The sequence below is a fragment of the Eretmochelys imbricata genome, chromosome 6 (genome assembly GCF_965152235.1).
Source record: "Eretmochelys imbricata isolate rEreImb1 chromosome 6, rEreImb1.hap1, whole genome shotgun sequence".
Taxonomy (NCBI): Eukaryota; Metazoa; Chordata; order Testudines; family Cheloniidae; genus Eretmochelys; species Eretmochelys imbricata.
The window spans coordinates 12,018,696-12,038,950 of record NC_135577.1 but is presented as its reverse complement, the minus strand read 5'-3'; the positions used below and the strand labels follow the sequence as shown (position 1 = coordinate 12,038,950).

The 20,255-nt window shown below is 51.3% G+C and overlaps 1 protein-coding gene across 1 annotated transcript; it reads left to right on the top strand.

Moving 5' to 3' along the window:
* Window positions 1-421: 421 nt before the first annotated feature.
* PTPRCAP (protein tyrosine phosphatase receptor type C associated protein) lies at window positions 422-20,033 on the top strand. The gene is made up of 2 exons (XM_077820838.1): window positions 422-513; window positions 18,991-20,033. Exons 1-2 carry the CDS (start codon window positions 511-513, stop codon window positions 19,561-19,563), a joined length of 576 nt encoding a protein of 191 aa, XP_077676964.1. The 5' UTR covers window positions 422-510; the 3' UTR covers window positions 19,564-20,033.
* Window positions 20,034-20,255: the final 222 nt, after the last annotated feature.

Below are 20,255 nucleotides of genomic sequence, written 5' to 3'. Positions count from 1 at the left end.
TTCTCCACATGGGCCAGGTTGGGCTGACAGAGGGCACAGCAAGTGGATTGTACCCCATCCCCTACCAGTCACTGGTTCGAATCCAGCCCTGCTCGGGTGGTAGTGGAGTGCCCCTCTACTGGCTTTTGGACTACCTCCTTATGATGAGTTGCGTAGGCCTCAGTTCCCACGCCCTCAGCCACTGCCCAAATGGGCAAAAATGCCAAGGACCAAGCCCCCTTGCCCGAATCTTGGGCGGGGAGAGTTGGCTGCCTGCTCTGGAGGTGAATGAAACCTGTGGCCTATAAACAGTTGAGGGCTCAATGCAAATCAGCTGATTAATTTGCATAAAGTGCCCCCCCGCCCCATGGGGGCTGCACAGTCCTCGGCTGCTGTTGCAGCTGCTCCCCAGTGCAGCGGGCTGGATGGGCTGGCAGGAAACGCCCGCCCACGGCTGCGCGTCTCTGTTGCTCCCCGCCAGTCGCACAGTCCCCCACCCTGCCGGGAGCTGCCAGCTGCCATCATCTCGCAATGGTAAGGGCCCTCTCTGGGGGCTGAACCCCCACCACCACCCCCAGGGCAGGAGGGGGGGGAACTCCCCCCTCTATCCCGGGGAGATGGGAAGCTAGAAGTTAGATAAGGTTAATGGGCTTCTTCCCCTGGCTCTGCCCTGGGCACCAGGCTGGGCCAGGTATGTTTGGAGGGAAACTAGGCAGGGGACTGGTTTCAAGCCAGGATGTGAATGGCCTGGGGGGGCGTGGGGGGAGGGTAGAGATGCATGACACACACCACCACCACCACCATCACCCCATCCCCCCGAACTGGGAACTCAACAGGGGCAGGGACTGGCCTGGGTCTGTATTGGCAACAGGGGGGGTGGGGCCCTCCCCATACAGAAGCATTGGCAAAGGGGCACGGTGGCTGCCACCTGATGGCCTCATGCCCCAAAGGGGAGGCCTGGCTGGAGCTGGAACTCTAGGGCAGTGGGATGGAGTATGGGGTATCCTAACCCCTCCCCCACCCCTGCCCAGGCCCTGCTCCCAAGGTCTGACACTCAGCCCAAAATTTGCCCCCCCCCCTTTCCCACCTAGGTGAAGGGACCATGTACCGGGGGGGGGTTGCCTGTGCCTTTACTGTGCCTCAGTTTCCCCTCTGTAAAATGGGAAGGAGATCTGTTCTTGGGTCTGTGGAGGAAACAGCTGAGTAATGGCCACTGCTGACCCTGCCATTCCCTGTGCCTCACCACAGGCAAAACCATGGGCAGATGGGCAAAGGCTGCTAGGAAAACCCCATCCAGAACAGCACGGGCCGCTCTGCTAACACCAACAGGCTCCCACAAAACCCACTGCTCCCTCCCCTCCCCTCCCCTCCCCTGATCACTGGTCTGCTCCTCTTCCTCCTTCCCTGGGTCTCTATTCACTGCCCCTCCCCTTGAGAGCTGCTGCCAGCCCTCAGGAGCTGCTCTGGAAGTGGGGGGGGGCGGGGGGGAGACGCTGTAATCCATAGCCCTGAAACATGAGGGGAAGGTGCCGGTACTTGTGTGGTGCCCCCCAGCTTTGACTAGAGGCGTGCAGTCTCTGTGCGGAGGGGGGGTTGTATTGGATGGGGGGGGATTAGTTGGAGCAGCTTGGCAGGTTGTGATCTGAGGTACCCTGAGCCCTGCTCCCCCCCTCCAATGTATGTGATCACAGGACAGAGGCGCCTGTGGTGCATGAAGGCACCAGTCTGCTGCTTTCAGGGCTGAGTTCTGCAGTAGCCGGGCAGCGGGGTGTCTTGCCCTGGGACGTGGCCACGCTGTGGTGCCATAGCTGCTTCAGGGGAATGGGCCAGGCGGGGAGATAACAGCCCTAGCATAGCTCAGCAGTGGCCAGGGTGGGCAGCTCCTAGTCGCTGTCGCAAAGAGAAGCTGTTGGCCTGAAGCCCAACGAGCGCCGACCTGAGATGGGTGAGCGCCAGGCGGGGGTGCTGGGGCGTTGCTCAGAAGGCAGCTAGGTGGTTGCATGGCAGAGAGGCAGGTAACTTGGCGCTTCTGGTCCTGGTTGGCAGCGGGTGAAGTTTCGTCTCCCCCTGCCCAGGCAGACCACGAGCCAGCACAGGGCACCCAGCTCTCGGCTTGACAGCCTTCGGGCCATTTCCAGTCCATGGTCTGTAAAGACTCCATTTCTCAGCAGCCCAGCGCAGTTCTCCTCCTCCCCTCGGCCCCCGCCCCCCCCCCCGGTGCTGCAATGAGTTAGTGCTGGTGCCGCCCCTGCCTCTCGGGCTGGCCGCATGCCTACTCCACCTGGCCCAGCAAAGGCCCGAGCCACCTAAGACAGGAGAGAGCCCCAGCCAGACTTGTCTGCCCCAGTGAAGACAGGGCTGCTGTTCAGTGAAAGCAGAAGTGGAGCTGGGCAAAGATCAATTGCCCCCTCTGCCAAAGTTCCTGCTAGCCCAGCCTTAGGCTTCCCCCATGCGCAAGGCAGCTGCCCACGAGAGAGCTGGAGGCAGAGAGGCTTAGACAGCCTGGGGCATAGGGGCAGTGGAAGCTAAAGTGATAAAGCCCCATTAGAGGTAGGCCTTCTAGGCCCGCAAGCATTACAACAGACCCCCTGCAGCCCATTCTGCTCCAAGGGGCAGCCCCACCTCCTCTCCTGGCCTCCCCCACAGCCCTCAGTGTTAGGGGCTCCTGGGGCAGCTGCCCCTGCCCCCATCCCAAGCAGCTCAGCTTTTGGCCCTGCTCCCTTCTAGCCAGCTGGGATCTCCTGCCCCTCTGGGCACTGGCCAGGGCCCCGTGGGGCTGGCTGAGCCCCCGTGGCTGGCAGTGCGGTGGGCTTACGGGCCATGGGAGCTCAGCAGAGCAGCTGCTGGGTGAGGTACACCATCCAGTCCCACCGGGCCTCTCAGCCCCTGCACTGTTGGGAGCCCCACAGGCCCAGCATGGGTCAGGAGGGGGAGCGGACCCCACAAACATACACACACCACACCCCACACACACACCCCCTTCCCTACTGCTCCATTTCATTACAAGGAGTTCTCCCAAGGATAAATGACTACAAGTAGCAGGGGTCTACATCAAACCCCCACGCAAGAGGCTCAGACTAAATGTACATCACAAAGCCAGTCAAGGACCAGACGAACAGCCCATGGCAAAACAGCAGAGTCAAGGAGGTGTTAGCAGCAAAGAGGCATCCTTTATGTCAAACCCTAGTGAGGCTAACAGGAACGAGAAAAGCGTTAAGTGTGAAAGTGTAGCTAGGCAGGCCAAAAATTGAGCCACAGCTTGCTAAAGAAGCAAAAAATAACAGCATGCTTTTTTTTGAAGTACGTCAGAAGCAGGAAGCCTGCAAAACAGTCAGGAGATGATAAAGGTGCTAAAGGAGAACTCAAGGAAGACAAGGCCATTGCAGAGAAGCTAAATGAATTCTTTGCATCAGCCTTCGCTTCAGAGGATGTGGGGGATATCGTCCCATCCTACCCTGAAAGCTAGCCTTTTGGGGGGGAAATCTGAAGTACTGTCCCAAATTGATGTGTCAGTAGAAAAGGTTTTGGAACAAATTGATAAATTAAACAGTAATATGTCCCCAGGACTGGATCTTATTCACCCAAGAGTTCTGACGGAACTCAAATATGAAATTGCACAACTACTAACTGTGGTATTGCTTCAATCAGCCTCTGTACCAGATGACTGGAGGATAATTAATGTAATACCAATTTTTAAAAGGGTTACAGAGGCAATCCTGGCAATTACTGGCCAGTAAGCCTAACTTCAGTATCGGGTAAATTGGTTGAATCTATAGTAAAGAACAGAATTATTGGTAGAGTCAACACAGCTTCTGTAAAGGGAAATCATGCCTTACCAATCTATTAGAATTCTTTGAGGCTGTCAACAAATATGTGGATGAGGGTGATTCTTGGACTTGGACTTTCAGAAAGTTTTTGACAAGGTCCCTAACCAAAGGCTCCTAAGCAAACCAAGCAGTCATGGGATAAGAGGGAAGGTCTTCTCATGGATCAGTAACTGGCTAAAAGACAGGAAACAAAGGGTAGGAATAAATGGTCAGTTTTCAGAATGAAGAGAGGTAAATAGCAGGGCCCCTGGGGATCTGTATTGGAACCAGTGCTGTTCAACATATTCATAAATGATCTGAAAAAGAAAGTGAACAGTGAGGTGGCAAAATCTGCAGATGATACAAAGTTATTTGAGATAGTTAAGTCCAAAGCAGACTGTGCACAGTTACAAAGGGATCTCACAAAACTGGGTAGCGACTGGGCAACAAAATGGCAGATGAACTTCAGTGTTGACAAGTGCAAAGTAATGCACACTGGAAAAAAAAAATCCTGACTAGACATACAAAATGATGGGAGTCTAAATTAGCTGTTACCATTCAAAAATGATCTTGGAGTCATTGTGGACAATTATCTGAAAACACCTGCTCAATGCACAGCAGTGGTCAAAAAGGCTAACAATGCTAGGAACCAGTAGGAAAAGGATAGATATTAAAACTGAAAATATCATAATTACTATATAAATCCATGGTACACCCACAAATCTCAGAAATGATCTGGTTGCACTGGAAAACGTTCAGAGAAGGGCAACAAAAGATGATGGAGGGTCTGGAACAGGTTCCGTATGAGGAAAGACTAAAAAGTCGGGGGCTGTTCTGCTTAGGAAAGAGACGACTAAGAGGGGATATGATAGAGGTCTAGAAAATGAACGATGTGGAGAAAGTGAATAGAAAAATGTTATTTATCCTTTCCTACAATACAAGAACCAGGCGTCACCCAATGAAATTAATAGGCAGTAAGCTTAACAAACAAAAGGAAGCACTTCTTCAAACAATGCACAGTCAACCTGTGGAACTCATTGCCAGGGGATGTTGTGAAGGCCAAATGTATAACTAGGTTAAAAAAATAATTAGATAAGTTCATGGAGAATAGGTCCATCAATGGCTATTAGCCAAGAGGGTCACAGATGCATTCCCATTCTCTGGGTGTCCCTAAACCTCTGACTGCCAGAAGCTGGGACTGGACGACAGGGGATGGTTCACTCAACAATTGCCCTGTTCTGTTCAGTTCCTCTGATGCATCTGGCCCTGGCCACTGTTGACAGACAGGATACTGGGCTAGATGGACCATAGCCTGACCCACTATGATAGCTCTTTACGTTCCTATTCCTTGCTCCTCAGAGCCCCCTGGCAACATGGGTGACCCTGTGCCGGCTGGCAGGGCCCTGCCTGGCTGGCTATAGTTCTGGGAAGGGCTGCTCTCTGGAGCAGGGACAAGTGGGGCCCCAGCCCTGCAGTGGTCAGCACTCTGGCCTGCTGCTCTAGGGAGTCAGGCTTGGCTCACACTGAGAGGCTGAGTTTGCTGAGCTGGGCCCAGTGCCAGCCCAGGGGGCTAGAGCTCGGAACAAGTGGGGGCTGGGCCCTGCAGCTGCTGCCAGCTGCAAAGCCACCTCTCGCACCACTGCTGTCACCGGCCTGACCGCAGCTTCCTGTTACCCTTGTCAGCCGGGTGAGGCCTGCACCCCCAGGAGCCACCCACACAGGCCATGTAGCATGTGATACACACCACCCGCTGTCCACCCACCCCCGACACACGGCAGGGTGGGGAAGCCACACCAGAGCGAGACTCTCAGCCCCTGCAGGGCACTGAGAATGAGCTGAGCAGAAACCGCTCCCCTCCCCCGACACACACGGCCTGGCAACCGACTGCGAGGGGCGCGAGACCCGACAATGCACCATCCAGGCCTGCGCCCATCACCTGACGGCAGGGGGGGGTAAGGCACCCCCTACACACACACACGTAAACACACTCACACACACACACACACACCCCGCCTAACTCCCCACCTAGTGCCAACCCGCAGCCACCTGCACCCAACTCTCCTCAGCCCTGCTAATGCCCCCCCAGTGCCAACCAAAGGCCCCTGTAAGCCGCGTGCCCCCCCAGTGCCAACCAAAGGCCCCTGTGAGCCGCGTGCCCCCCCAGTGCCAACCAAAGGCCCCTGTGAGCCGTGTGCCCCCCCAGTGCCAACCAAAGGCCCCTGTGAGCCGCGTGCCCCCCCCAGTGCCAACCAAAGGTCCCTGTGAGCCGCGTGCCCCCCCAGTGCCAACCAAAGGCCCCTGTAAGTCGTGTGGCCCCCTCCAGTGCCAACCAAAGGCCCCTGTAAGCCACATGGCCGCACAGCAGCCTAATTAGCGCTCAGGAAACCCCCAGCCCCGGACCTGCCATGGCTAGGGGAGGGTTGATCCAAACCTGCAACAGCTGGGGCGCCCCTCCCCAGCCCCAACTCAGCCCCAGCCCAGACCTGCCTTGGCTGGGGCGCCCCTTCCCCGGCTCCACCTCAGCCCCAGACCTGCCGCAGCCGGGGGAGGGGCTCTCCTCGCTCGGCCCAAACCCAACCCCCAGCCTGAACCTGCCACGGCCCAGGGAGGGGGGCGCCTCTCCCCCACAGCCCAGGTGCTGCTGTGGGAGAGAGAGAGCAGGGGGGAGTCCTCTCTCCCTGCCATATCCCCGGAGCACCTTCCTGCACCCAAAACCCCTCACCCCGGCCCTGCTCCAGAGCCCGCACCCTCCCCTGCAACCTTCTGCCCCAACCCTGAGCCCCCTCCCACACTCAGAACCCCTTGGCCCCCCCCACCCCCACCACATGAATTTGTTATGTGCACCACATCACCTCCATATTGGTGCACATAACGTAAGATGGGTGGGAAAAATTAGAGGGAACACTGCTGCCAACCCACAGCCCCCTGCACCCACCTTGGGCTCCCCACCTATACACCCTAATGACCCCCCACAGTGCCAACACACAGCCCCCTGCACCCAATCCTGGTCTGCCTGCACACACCCAGCCTAATGGGTTCGCTGGGAGCCTCCCAGAATCAGGCTCTATCTTCTGGAGGCTACTGAAGCCAAATCAGGAGATTTTTGGCCCCTAAAAGTCCAGCTGCACAACGGGGCTAAGGCAGGATCCCTGCCTACCCTGGGTCTGCACCTTCCCAGAAGTGGCCAGCACATCTCTGTGGCCCCTTGGGAAGGAGATCGGGGGGCTCTCCCTGTGCTGCCCGCTCCCCGAGCGCTGACACCGCATCTCCCATTGGCTGGGAACTGCGGCCAATGGGAGCTGCGGGGGCAGTGCCTGCAGGCAGAGGAAGCATGCGGAGCCCCCTGCCCACCCCACAGGGGCCACAGAGACATGCCAGCTGCTTCTGGGAGCAGCTCGGGGCCAGAGCAGGCAGGGAGCCTGCCTTAGTCCTGCTGCGCCACTGACAGGGAGCCTTCTGACAAGGTAAGCGCTGCCTGGCCGGAGCCTGCATCTCTCACCCCCTCTCACACCCCAACCTCCTGCCTCAGCCCTGAGCCCCCTCCCGCACCCAAACTCCCTCCCAGAGCCCACACACCCTCCTGCACACCAACCCCCTGCCCCAGCCTAGAACCCCCTCCTGCATCCAAACTCCCTCCCAGAGCCCGCACCCCTCACTCCCTCCTGCCCCCCAACCTCCTGCCCCAGCCCAGTGAACGTGAGTGAGGGCTGGGGAGAGCGAGGGACAAAGGGAGGGTGGATGGCGTGCCTGGGGCAGGGCGGGTAAGGGGTGGGGAAAGGGTTGTTTGGGTTTGTGTGATTAGACAGTTGGCAACCCTACCCTCCAGTGTCAACCCACAGCCCCCCACACCCAAACCTGACCTCCCCCTCAGCTCTGCCTAACATCCCCCCATGCTATCCACAGCCCCCTGCACCCAACCCTGGGCTTCCCACCTCAGCCCTGCCTAATGCCCCCCAGTGCCAACCTGCAGCCCCCTGCACCCAACCCTGAGCTCCCCACATATACACCCTGTCTAACGCCCCCCCCAGTGCCGACCCACAGCCCTGTGCACCCAACTCTGAACTCACCACACCCTAACACCCCACTCCATCCCCAGCACCCACCTTGGGCTCCCCCACCTCAGCCCTGCCTAATGCCCCCCCAGTGCCAATCTGCAGGCCCTGCACCCAACCCTAGGCTCCCCACAAACACCCTGCCCAACACCCCCAGCCCTTGTTAATCTAAGCTGAGATTCCCTCAGTACTTCAATCAAAAACACTGTTTTAAGTAAAATATAAACCAGATTTATTTACTACAGAAAGATAGATTTAAATGATTATAAGTAACAGGCATAGAGATCAAAGTTGAATACATAAGAAATAAAAAAATCTCACAGTCTAAATTCTACAGAGTAAACAAGATTTGAATCAAGCAGTTTCTCACCCCACTGGATGTTTCAGGCAGTTTACAGTTTTTATTACACAGGGGGAATTTGCTTCCCAGCCTGGGACCAATCACCCCCGTTCAAAGACTTTGCTTTCCAAACGAGCTTCCAGGTGTTGCGATGTGGGAGGAGAGAGGCCAAGTGGTGATGTCATTGACCCTCACTTAGACTTTCTCTCCAGGTGCTAGAAAGATCCTTGCTGCGACATTGCGGTTAGGCAGCCCCCATTGCGTACGTGCCCTCTCTGAGGAGGCTCTGGGAGAGTGGATTCTTCTTGGTGTGCCATCAACTCGTATCTGGCTGGTCCTGATGTAAATTTGTCGTCAGTTGCTCCTTTGTTGCCACTGAAAGGCTGGCTGTGTGCGTGTCCCGCTTACCACATATTTCAGTACCAAACATACAGTAATACTTCATAACTTCACATGCCATGATAGTACAGACAATCCAACCGAATAGCAATGTTCAATGGATCAAGACTTTATAAATGATACCGCACAAGGCATACCTTTTTTAAAATATCACAATCACCACACAGTGGTGAATATGGGGGTCCAGGGTGCTACTTTGAGGTAGTTTCCCCTTCCATACAGTAGAACAGGTTTATTATGGTTTCTCTGCTCTAACAAGCTCCAAGTCTGTTTATAGGTATGAGCTGAAAAGCAGCATTACCACAGAGCTTCTTAACACATGGTTTGATCTTATTTACCACTCTGAGCATGTTCAAAAGCTTTTCCCAAAAATCATGCATATTGCACCTTTTCATCAGGCTTACCATCAGCCCCAAATTCTTTATCACAAGGTTTACCATTAGCATCAACATTTTTATCAGGAGGTTTAAGAGCAGCACCAAACCCTTTATCACAGATGGGCGTTTACAAGTAGCTTTGTCATATCCTGCCCTCTATTTAGACAGTCTGGTTTGTTCAACACCCATTGTGTCTTTCAACTCCTTCCTGAACCTTAGCATGTGTTCAGTTACTGGCTTTTCTTTCTCTTCAGTATGGGTTCTCAATCCATTCATATCTTCGGGGCTTTAGAATCATAGAATATCAGGGTTGGAAGGGACCTCAGGAGGTCATCTAGTCCAACCCCCTGCTCAAAGCAGGACCAATCCCCAACTAAATCATCCAGCCAGGGCTTTGTCAAGCCTGACCTTAAAAACTTTTAAGGAAGCAAATTCCACCACCTCCCTAGGTAACGCATTCAGTGTTTCACCACTCTCCGAGTGAAAAAGTTTTTCCTAATATCCAACCTAAACCTCCCCCACTGCAACTTGAGACCATTACTCCTCATTCTGTCATCTGCTATCACCGAGAACAGTCTAGATCCATCCTCTTTGGAACCCCCTTTCAGGTATTGAAAGCAGCTATCAAATCCCCCCTCATTCTTCTCTTCCGCAGACTAAACAATCCCAGTTCCCTCAGCCTCTCCTCATAAGTCATGTGTTCCAGTCCCCTAATCATTTTTGTTGCCCTCCGCTGGACTCTTTCCAATTTTTCCACATCCTTCTTGTAGTGTGGGGCCCAAAACTGGACACAGTACTCCAGATGAGGCCTCACCAATGTCGAATAGAGGGGAACGACCACGTTCCTCAATCTGCTGGAAATGCCCCTACTTATATATCCCAAAATGCCATTGGCCTTCTTGGCAACAACGTCACACTGTTGATTCATATCCAACTACTTGTCCACTGTAACCCCTACGTCCTTTTCTGCAGAACTGCTGCCTAGCCATTCGGTCCCTAGTCTGTAGCGGTGCATGGGATTCTTCCGTCCTAAGTGCAGGGCTCTGCACTTGTCCTTGTTGAACCTCATCAGATTTCTTTTGGCCCAATCCTCTAATTTGTCTAGGACCCTCTGTAGCCTATCCCTACCCTCCAGCGTATCTACCTCTCCTCCCAGTTTAGTGTCACCTGCAAACTTGCTGAGGGTGCAATCCAAGCCATCCTCCAGATCATTAATGAAGATACTGTACAAAACCAGCCCCAGGACCGACCCTTGGGGCACTCCACTTGATACCAGCTGCCAACTAGATATGGAACCATTGATCACTACCCGTTGAGCCCGACAATCTAGCCAGCTTTCTATCCACCTTATCATCCATTCATCCAGCCCATACTTCTTTAATTTGCTAGCAAGAATACTGTGGGAGACCATGTCAAAAGCTTTATTAAAGTCAAGGAACAACACGTCCACCGCTTTCCCCTCATCCACAGAGCCAGTTATCTCGTCATAGAAGGCAATTAGATTAGTCAGGCATGACTTGCCCTTGGTGAATCCATGCTGACTGTTACTGATCACTTTCCTCTCCTCTAAGTGCTTCAGAACTGATTCCTTGAGGACCTGCTCCATGATTTTTCCAGGGACTGAGGTTAGGCTGACTGGCCTGTAGTTCCCAGGATCCTCCTTCTTCCCTTTTTTAAAGATGGGCACTACATTAGCCTTTTTCCAGTCGTCCAGGACCTCCCCCAATCGCCAGGAGTTTTCAAAGATAATGGCCAATGGCTCTGCAATCACATCTGCCAACTCCTTTAGCACTCTCGGATGCAACGCATCCGGCCCCATGGACTTGTGCTCGTCCAGCTTTTCTAAATAGTCCCGAACCACTTCTTTCTCCGCAGAGGGCTGGTCACCTCCTCCCCATGCTGTGCTGCCCAGTGCAGTAGTCTGGGAGCTGACCTTGTTCGTGAAGACAGAGGCAAAAAAAAAGCATTGAGTACTTTAGCTTTTTCCACATCCTCTGTCACTAGGTTGCCTCCCTCATTCAATAAGGGGCCCACACTTGCCTTGACTTTCTTCTTGTTGCTAACATACCTGAAGAAACCCTTCTTGTTACTCTTAACATCTCTTGCTAGCTGCAAGTCCAGGTGTGATTTGGCCTTCCTGATTTCACTCCTGCATGCCCGAACAATATTTTTATACCTTCCCTGCTCATTTGTCCAATCTTCCACTTCTTGAAAGCTTCTTTTTTGTGTTCAAGATCAGCAAGGATTTCACTGTTAAGCCAAGCCATATTTACTGTTCTTTCTACACTTCGGGATGGTTTGTCCCTGTAACCTCAATAAGGATTCTTTAAAATACAGCCAGCTCTCCTGGACTCCTTTCCCCCTCATGTGATTCTCCCAGGGAATCCTGCCCATCAGTTCCCTGAGGTTGTCAAAGTCTGCTTTTCTGCAGTCCAGGGTCCATATTCTGCTGCTCTCCTTTCTTTCCTGTGTCAGGATCCTGAACTCGACCATCTCATGGTCACTGCCTCCCAGGTTCCCATCCACTTTGGTACTCCACAGTCTGGTGAGGTAAGGATGTAAGGGGATTCTGCATTTTGGCTGGTCCTGTGTCAGCTGTCTCCCAACCTCAATATGTCCATATGCAAGAAATCCATCTCCTCTTCTGGTTTTTACCCTGTGTTCCCCACTCCTAGCACTGGGAACTTCCCCACCTCCTTTTCTTAGGCATTCATGATTTGTGTCTCTAGGTTACAATTGCTTGCTCATTAGTCAGACACACCTTTTTCCAGCAGCTCTCCGTCAGCTGCTTTTTGTGTCTTACCAGCCTCTCTCCTCTGCCAGCTGAGTGATTTGCATGCTCACAAACATTGCCTGGAAGGTTCCTGGACTCAGCTTCTTGGCTGTTACAGGCATGGGAGCTGCATCTCGACTTGATTTTTCACAAGCATATAAAGATGGGTGTCCTAAAAAACTGGGACCTGGACTGGAGTACCTCCATCACCCCTTTCCCTGAGAAATTAGCTATGTGACTGCTATGCTCTGAAAGGCCAGTTACACAGTCCCCTCTTTGAACCTAAGTTACAGGCAGCATGCCTGGGTGCACAGATGCTGAATCAGCCACTCAGTCCTGGGCATCCTCTCTCAAGTGACTAGTGAGGCAATATCCATGTGCTCCCACTAGTCTTTCCCCATTTTCCTTCTCTGGCGTCCCCTCTTGGACACATCTCTCTAAGCTCTCTAGAGCAGAATCTATCCCTTGTATAGCTGCAAAGGGCTCACAGCTAATGGCTGGAACAGTTTTCTCAGTGCCAGGCATTCCACCCCTCTCCCTTCCTGAAGAGGTGCTGCCTTCAGCTGTGGTGCAGGAGCTGGTCTCAATCCCCCCCTCCCAAACCCCCCCCCCCCATGAATCATATTACTTCCCTTTGCTACAGAGGATTCAAAGAGATTTTCTCCCTTTCCTTCAGCAGGTTCTGGGACTATACCCTTTCCCCCTGGGGTCCCAGCAAAATATTCCTTCTTGTTCCAGGCTACAACAATCTGAGCTATATGGAAAAAATCATTGCCAGTAACCATGTCAATGGGGATATCATCCACTGCTCCCACCTTAAATGCACTTTCTAACCCATCAGTTTCAATGTGCCTTATAGCCAAAGGCACAAGAGTCTAGAAACCTCCTACTAATAAAAGCTCTGCCATCTGTCCTGGCAATGTCTTATCTCGAATTACATTCGAATTAACCACAGAAATCTCTGCACCTGTATCTTCCCATCCTACATTTTCCCTGCCATTAATTTTGACAACCTTTATGTGTTCCACGCCTGCGTCTGCAGAGGCCAGTCCCATAAAATCAGTGTGAAAAGAGCCAGGTGCCCCAGAGACTCCTGTGTGGAGGACAGCAGCATCAACAAGGGCTCCTTGCTGCCTGCTTCCTCCCCGCACAGGGCACTCATTTCTCAGGTGATCAGTGGAATTACTATGATAGCACCTTTTGGGCTCGTCTAGTTTCACTGAAGGTTTGGGATGGGGATTAGAAGAATTGTTTTGGGGTGGTGAGTGCCCAGCCTCCCACTTTCTTCCCAGGGGCAAAATGGGATTCTCCCATCCCACCAAGGTTTAAACCCTCCACCCCAACCCTTTCTGTGACTTACTCTGAATAGGTTTCAGAGTAGCAGCCATGTTAGTCTGTATCCGCAAAAAGAAAAGGAGGACTTGTGGCACCTTAGAGACTAACCAATTTAATTGAGCATAAGCTTTCTTGGGCTAAAACCCACTTCATCAGGTGCATGGAAAATACAGTAGGAAGATTATAAACAGAGAGAGAGAGAGAGAGAGAGAGAGAACACATGAAAAAATGGGGGTTGCCATACCAACTCTTAACAAGATCATTCAATTATCACTGCAAAAGTTCTTTTTCTCCTGCTGATAATATCCCACCTTAATTGATTGGTCTCTTTAAGAGTTGGTATGGCAACCCCCATTTTTTCATGTTCTCTGTATATATCTATCTTCCTACTGTATTTTCCAATGCATGCATCCGATGAAGCAGGCCCCATGAAAGCCTATGCCCAACAAACCTGCTAGTCTTGAAAGTGCCACAAGCACTCCTCACTCCTTCTGCTGATACAGACGAACACAGCTATTACTCTGAAACCTGTAGTTATATGGTGAGTTATACTACTCAGACTGGAAGCAAATTTAAAATGAGCACAGAGAAAATCTCTTAACCTTAGTCCATTCCTAGGCTAAAGGGAGCTACAAGAACTGGAAATTGTACAAACCCCAACCATCTTACACTCTTCACATCATTATCTATTTGTTTGCAATACAGTAGGAAGATAGAGAACATGACAAATGGGGGTTGCCATACCAACTCTTAACGGGACCAATCAATTAAGGTGGGCTATTATCAGCAGGAGAAAAAAAAACTTTTGTAGTGATAATCAGTGGATCTCGTTAAGAGTTGGTAGGGCAACCCACATTTTTTCATGTTCTCTGTGTGTACATCTTCCTACTGTATTTTCCACTGCATGCATCTGATGAAGTGGGCTTTAGCCCAAGAAAGCTTATGCTCAAATATATTTGTTAGTCTCTAAGGTGCTACAACTCCTCCTTTTCCTTTCACTCTGAATAGATGTCTGGGTCTGCTCAAAGCCATCAGATAGAGATGCCATCTCATCCAGGTTTCAGAGTAACAGCCGTGTTAGTCTGTATTCACAAAAAGAAAAGGAGTACTTGTGGCACCTTAGAGACTAACCAATTTATTTGAGCATGAGCTTTCGTGAGCTACAGCTCGCTTCATCGGATGCATACCGTGGAAACTGCAGCAGACTTTATATACACACAGAGAATATGAAACAATACCTCCTCCCACCCCACTGTCCTGCTGGTAATAGCTTATCTAAAGTGATCATCAAGTTGGGCCATTTCCAGCACAAATGCAGGTTTTCTCACCCTCCACCCCCCCACACAAATTCACTCTCCTGCTGGTGATAGCCCATCCAAAGTGACAACTCTCTACACAATGTGCATGATAATCAAGTTGGGCCATTTCCTGCACAAATCCAGGTTCTCTCACCCCCTCACCCCCCTCCCAAAAACCACACACACAAACTCACTATCCTGCTGGTAATAGCTCATCCAAAGTGACTACTCTCCCTACAATGTGCATGATAATCAAGGTGGGCCATTTCCTGCACAAATCCAGGTTTTCTCACCCCCCCACCCCCATACACACACAAACTCACTCTCCTGCTGGTAATAGCTCATCCAAACTGACCACTCTCCAAGTTTAAATCCAAGTTAAACCAGAACATCGGGGGGGGGGGTAGGAAAAAACAAGGGGAAATAGGCTACCTTGCATAATGACTTAGCCACTCCCAGTCTCTATTTAAGCCTAAATTAATAGTATCCAATTTGCAAATGAATTCCAATTCAGCAGTTTCTCGCTGGAGTCTGGATTTGAAGTTTTTTTGTTTTAAGATAGCGACCTTCATGTCTGTGATTGCGTGACCAGCGAGATTGAAGTGTTCTCCGACTGGTTTATGAATGTTATAATTCTTGACATCTGATTTGTGTCCATTTATTCTTTTACGTAGAGACTGTCCAGTTTGACCAATGTAAATGGCAGAGGGGCATTGCTGGCACATGATGGCATATATCACATTGGTGGATGTGCAGGTGAACAAGCCTCTGATAGTGTGGCTGATGTGATTAGGCCCTGTGATGGTGTCCCCTGAATAGATATGTGGGCACAGTTGGCAACGGGCTTTGTTGCAAGGATAAGTTCCTGGGTTAGTGGTTCTGTTGTGTGGTATGTGGTTGTTGGTGAGTATTTGCTTCAGGTTGCGGGGCTGTCTGTAGGCAAGGACTGGCCTGTCTCCCAAGATTTGTGAGAGTGTTGGGTCATCCTTTAGGATAGGTTGTAGATCCTTAATAATGCGTTGGAGGGGTTTTAGTTGGGGGCTGAAGATGACGGCTAGTGGCGTTCTGTTATTTTCTTTGTTAGGCCTGTCCCGTAGTAGGTAACTTCTGGGAACTCTTCTGGCTCTATCAATCTGTTTCTTTACTTCCGCAGGTGGGTATTGTAGTTGTAAGAAAGCTTGACAGAGATCTTGTAGGTGTTTGTCTCTGTCTGAGGGGTTGGAGCAAATGCGGTTGTATCGCAGAGCTTGGCTGTAGACGATGGATCATGTGGTGTGGTCAGGGTGAAAGCTGGAGGCATGCAGGTAGGAATAGCGGTCAGTAGGTTTCCGGTATAGGGTGGTGTTTATGTGACCATTGTTTATTAGCACTGTAGTGTCCAGGAAGTGGATCTCTTGTGTGGACTGGACCAGGCTGAGGTTGATGGTGGGATGGAAATTGTTGAAATCATGGTGGAATTCCTCAAGGGCTTCTTTTCCATGGGTCCAGATGATGAAGATGTCATCAATATAGCGCAAGTTATATTCTCACACTATCAGAGGCTCATTCACCTGCACATCCACCAATGTGATATATGCCATCATGTGCCAGCAATGCCCCTCTGCCATTTACATTGGTCAAACTGGACAGTCTCTATGTAAAAGAATAAATGGACACAAATCAGATGTCAAGAATTATAACATTCATAAACCAGTCGGAGAACACTTCAATCTCTCTGGTCACGCAATCACAGACATGAAGGTTGCTATCTTAAAACAAAAAAACTTCAAATCCAGACTCCAGCGAGAAACTGCTGAATTGGAATTCATTTGCAAATTGGATACTATTAATTTAGGCTTAAATAGAGACTGGGAGTGGCTAAGTCATTATGCAAGGTAGCCTATTTCCCCTTGTTTTTTCCTACCCCCCCCCCCCCAATGTTCTGGTTTAACTTGGATTTAAACTTGGAGAGTGGTCAGTTTGGATGAGCTATTACCAGCAGGAGAGTGAGTTTGTGTGTGTATGGGGGTGAGAAAACCTGGATTTGTGCTGGAAATGGCCCACCTTGATTATCATGCACATTGTAGGGAGAGTAGTCACTTTGGATGAGCTATTACCAGCAGGATAGTGAGTTTGTGTGTGTGGTTTTTGGGAGGGGGGTGAGGGGGTGAGAGAACCTGGATTTGTGCAGGAAATGGCCCAACTTGATTATCATGCACATTGTGTAGAGAGTTGTCACTTTGGATGGGCTATCACCAGCAGGAGAGTGAATTTGTGTGGGGGGGTGGAGGGTGAGAAAACCTGCATTTGTGCTGGAAATGGCCCAACTTGATGATCACTTTAGATAAGCTATTACCAGCAGGACAGTGGGGTGGGAGGAGGTATTGTTTCATATTCTCTGTGTGTATATAAAGTCTGCTGCAGTTTCCACGGTATGCATCCGATGAAGCGAGCTGTAGCTCACGAAAGCTCATGCTCAAATAAATTGGTTAGTCTCTAAGGTGCCACAAGTACTCCATCTCATCCAGTTTGCACGTTTTTATCCCACAGACACTGTTTTACATCATCTTTATATATGCCTAGGAAATGCTCCTGAGCAACAAGGTCAAACATTTGTTCAAAACTTTCAACAGCTTTCCCCCTCGCCCATTTTCCCATTAGATCTTTCAACCTGTTTATATATTCTCCATTACTCATACCAGCATTTCTCTTAAGATTTCTAAATGTCACTCTGTTTCAGGGGTAATCTGAAATCATTTTGAAAGGTTTTTTGAATTTACGGTAACCTTAAGCATCCTGAATTGGCATTTCATTGGAGTATTAAGAGCTTTACCAGTTAACTTTTCAATTGGGGACGGGGGACAGACTTTCTTGTGATCAGGAATCACATGAGCTGCACACAGGCTCTCAAAAGTAGTAAAATATTCTGTGATATCACCCATCTCCTTATGTGCAGTACATAACTGCTCCCATTTGTGGATTTTTGGAGAGATGGGAATCAGTGGGGTTAGATGATTCTGGTTCTGCTTTTCTAGCAAGTCCTGTTGGAGTTTTCAATCTCTAGCCTTCCTCAGCCTCCTTGTTTTTCAACTCTAGAGTTCCTTGATGTCCTGTGTCCTCTCTGGCAGCCTGTTTCCCTTTCTCCTTTATCTCCGGTTCTTTCATTTTCAACCGATGCTCAGTTTCTCTCTTTTTCTGCTACCTGTAGTCTGTACAGCTCTAACCTGGCAACTGTGTCACTCACTCATTTTTATGCCTTTCTGCTCCTATTTCCCTTTCCCAAAATATGCAAACACAAAATAATAAACTTGTAATTCTTTCTTGACCGCATTGAGGCAGCCTTAAAATCTCACTTAAAATCTCTACATCAGTGTCAGAAGTGCAAATCTTGGTCAGAACAAGCTGTGCATTTCATCCTGCTCATTGTGTCACAGAGACAGGATTCCTGGGGTATAACCTGGAACTTTAGGACCACTGTGCCCCCTTAACTCTATAACCTGGGCTGTTTCTCACAAGGCTATGCCAGTGACAAGCAGCAAACCCCTCCACTTACTGTGATCACTCAGCCAACAGCACGTTTTGCTCATCCAGCTAAACTGTATGAATGCTCTCTAAGTCACTCATGAATTGTACAAATCACCCTAGCCTCCAGCTTGCACCCCAGAAATATAGCATCTTACACTGCTCAAGACTTCCTTGGACAGTGCAAGCCCATTAATTAGCTTGCCACTCCAACAAAGGGTAGTGGATATGCACCAGCCCCTGTTAACCTGAGATTCCCCCAGCACTTCAACCAAAAACACACTGTTTTAGATAAAATCTAAAACAGATTTATTTACTACAGAAAGATTTAAGTGATTATAAGAAGCAGGCACAGAAATCAAAGTTGGTTATGTAAGAAATAAAAAAACCTCGCAGTCTAAATCCTACAGACTAAGCAAGATTCGAATCAAGCAGTTTCTCACCCCACTGGATGTTTCAGGCAGTTTACAGTTTTTATTACACAGGGGGAATTTGCTTGCTAGCCTGGGATCAATTTCCCCCATTCAAAGACTTTGCTTTCAAAATGATCTTCCAGGTGTTGAGGGGGGGAGGAAAGAGGCCAAGTGGTGATGTCATTGACTCTCACTTTGACTTTCTCTCCAGGTGCTAGAAAGATCCTTGCTGTGACATGGAGGTTAGACAGCACCCATTGCATATGTGCCCTCTCTGAGGCATGTCTGGGAGAGTGAATTCTTGACAGGACCAGCCAGACATGTCTTGGTGGCCTGATGTAAATCTGTCTTGTCAGTTTCTCCTTTGTTACCACTGAAAGGCTGGCTGTGCACATGTTCCACTTACCACATATTTCACTACCAAACATATAGCAACACTTCATAACTTCACATGCCATGATAGTACAGACAATCCAACTGAATAGCAATGTTCAATGGAACAATGATACTTCACAAGGTGTACTTTGCATAAAATATACCACAATCATATCCCAGTAGTGAATATGGAGTCCAGGGTGCCGTGTTACAGCAGCACAAAGCGATTGTGTTGAGCATGGGGAAGGGGAATCCATGCAGTACCAAGGTTCCAGGCATGCCCACAAGCCTGGCACACCTGCAGGTAGTCATTAATCTCCTCGCCTTCCCCTCCTCCCCCAGCACTCCGCCATCCATGCCCCACAGGGGCTGCTCTCTGCAGGGCCGGTACTCCTGCTGCTTCCGGGAGCCGTGCTGGGCTCAGGCTCCAACCCAGACAGCAACTCCGTGACTGTGGTCCTCCTGGTCTTCCTGCTCCTGCTGCTGCTCCTGGTGCTGGCCCTGGCCTGGCGCAAGTTGAGCTATGATTCAGATGGCAGATATCACCCACGCCACCTGTGCCAGCCACACCGCCTGCTGGCAGCCCTGGCCAGGCGCTGGCATGAGCTGCGAGGGCAGGTGCCCCCTGAGAGGCACTGGCAAGGCGAGGACGAGGACGAGGACGAGGACACCCTTCAGCGGGATGAGGAGGAAGGTGGAGGAGGGCAGGAGCAGCAGAGTGAGGAGGAGGGCACTGCTGTGCCAGAGGGGACCCTGCCCAGCGACGCCGCCGGGGGAGCCCTGGAAGAGGCAGGGGAAGCAGAGGGTGCCAGCGCTGGGGGCCTGCTCAGTGACCTGCACTCCTTCTCCGGGACGGCAGCCTGGGAGGACAGCACAGCGGAGGGAGGCAGCCGCCAGCATGTCACTGCCCTCTAGAGGAGCTGAGGGAAGGACACGGACTACAGGGGGGACTGCAGCCCCCCACTTGCTCACTGGGGAGCAGCTGGAGTTGAACAACTGCTCCCAGCCCACCCCCCCCCCCCAAAGAAGCTGGGATGAACTGCTCCGCACACCCCACCCCTCCCTGCAGAGCTCTCCACCCCTTGCCATAGGGCTGCAATGGGACCCCCTGCACCCCACCTCTCCCCCCCCCCACCATCACAGCTGGAGAGCCAGCCAAAGCAAGGCAGGGAGCGCCCCCCCCCTAGACTCTGCATTGACTCTAGCACCCCTCCCCTCCCCCCACTGCCTGCACCAGGATATGGGGTGTGACACTGTGGCATGAGTGTGTGGCTCCACTCCCGCTGGGGAGCTGCTGATTGGCCCACAGGCAGCGCTACAGGCACCAATAAAGGGGCGGCATTGCTCACAACCTGGCACACTCTGCAGCTTCATTTACCCCAGCGGGGAACGCAGGGGGTGGGGCTGCATGGCGGGGGCGGAACCCGCTGTGAACCACACCCCTGGAAGAAGGGGGAGGGAGAGTAACCCCAGCCTTCTGGCCTTAAGGAGGGCTCTCCAGGCCCCTCTGCCCCACAACATGATGGGAGAAGAGTATGAGGCTCTCCCACTGGACAATCCCCCGCACTGGCTACGCACCAGCTGGAGTGACCCCCACCCCCAAACAC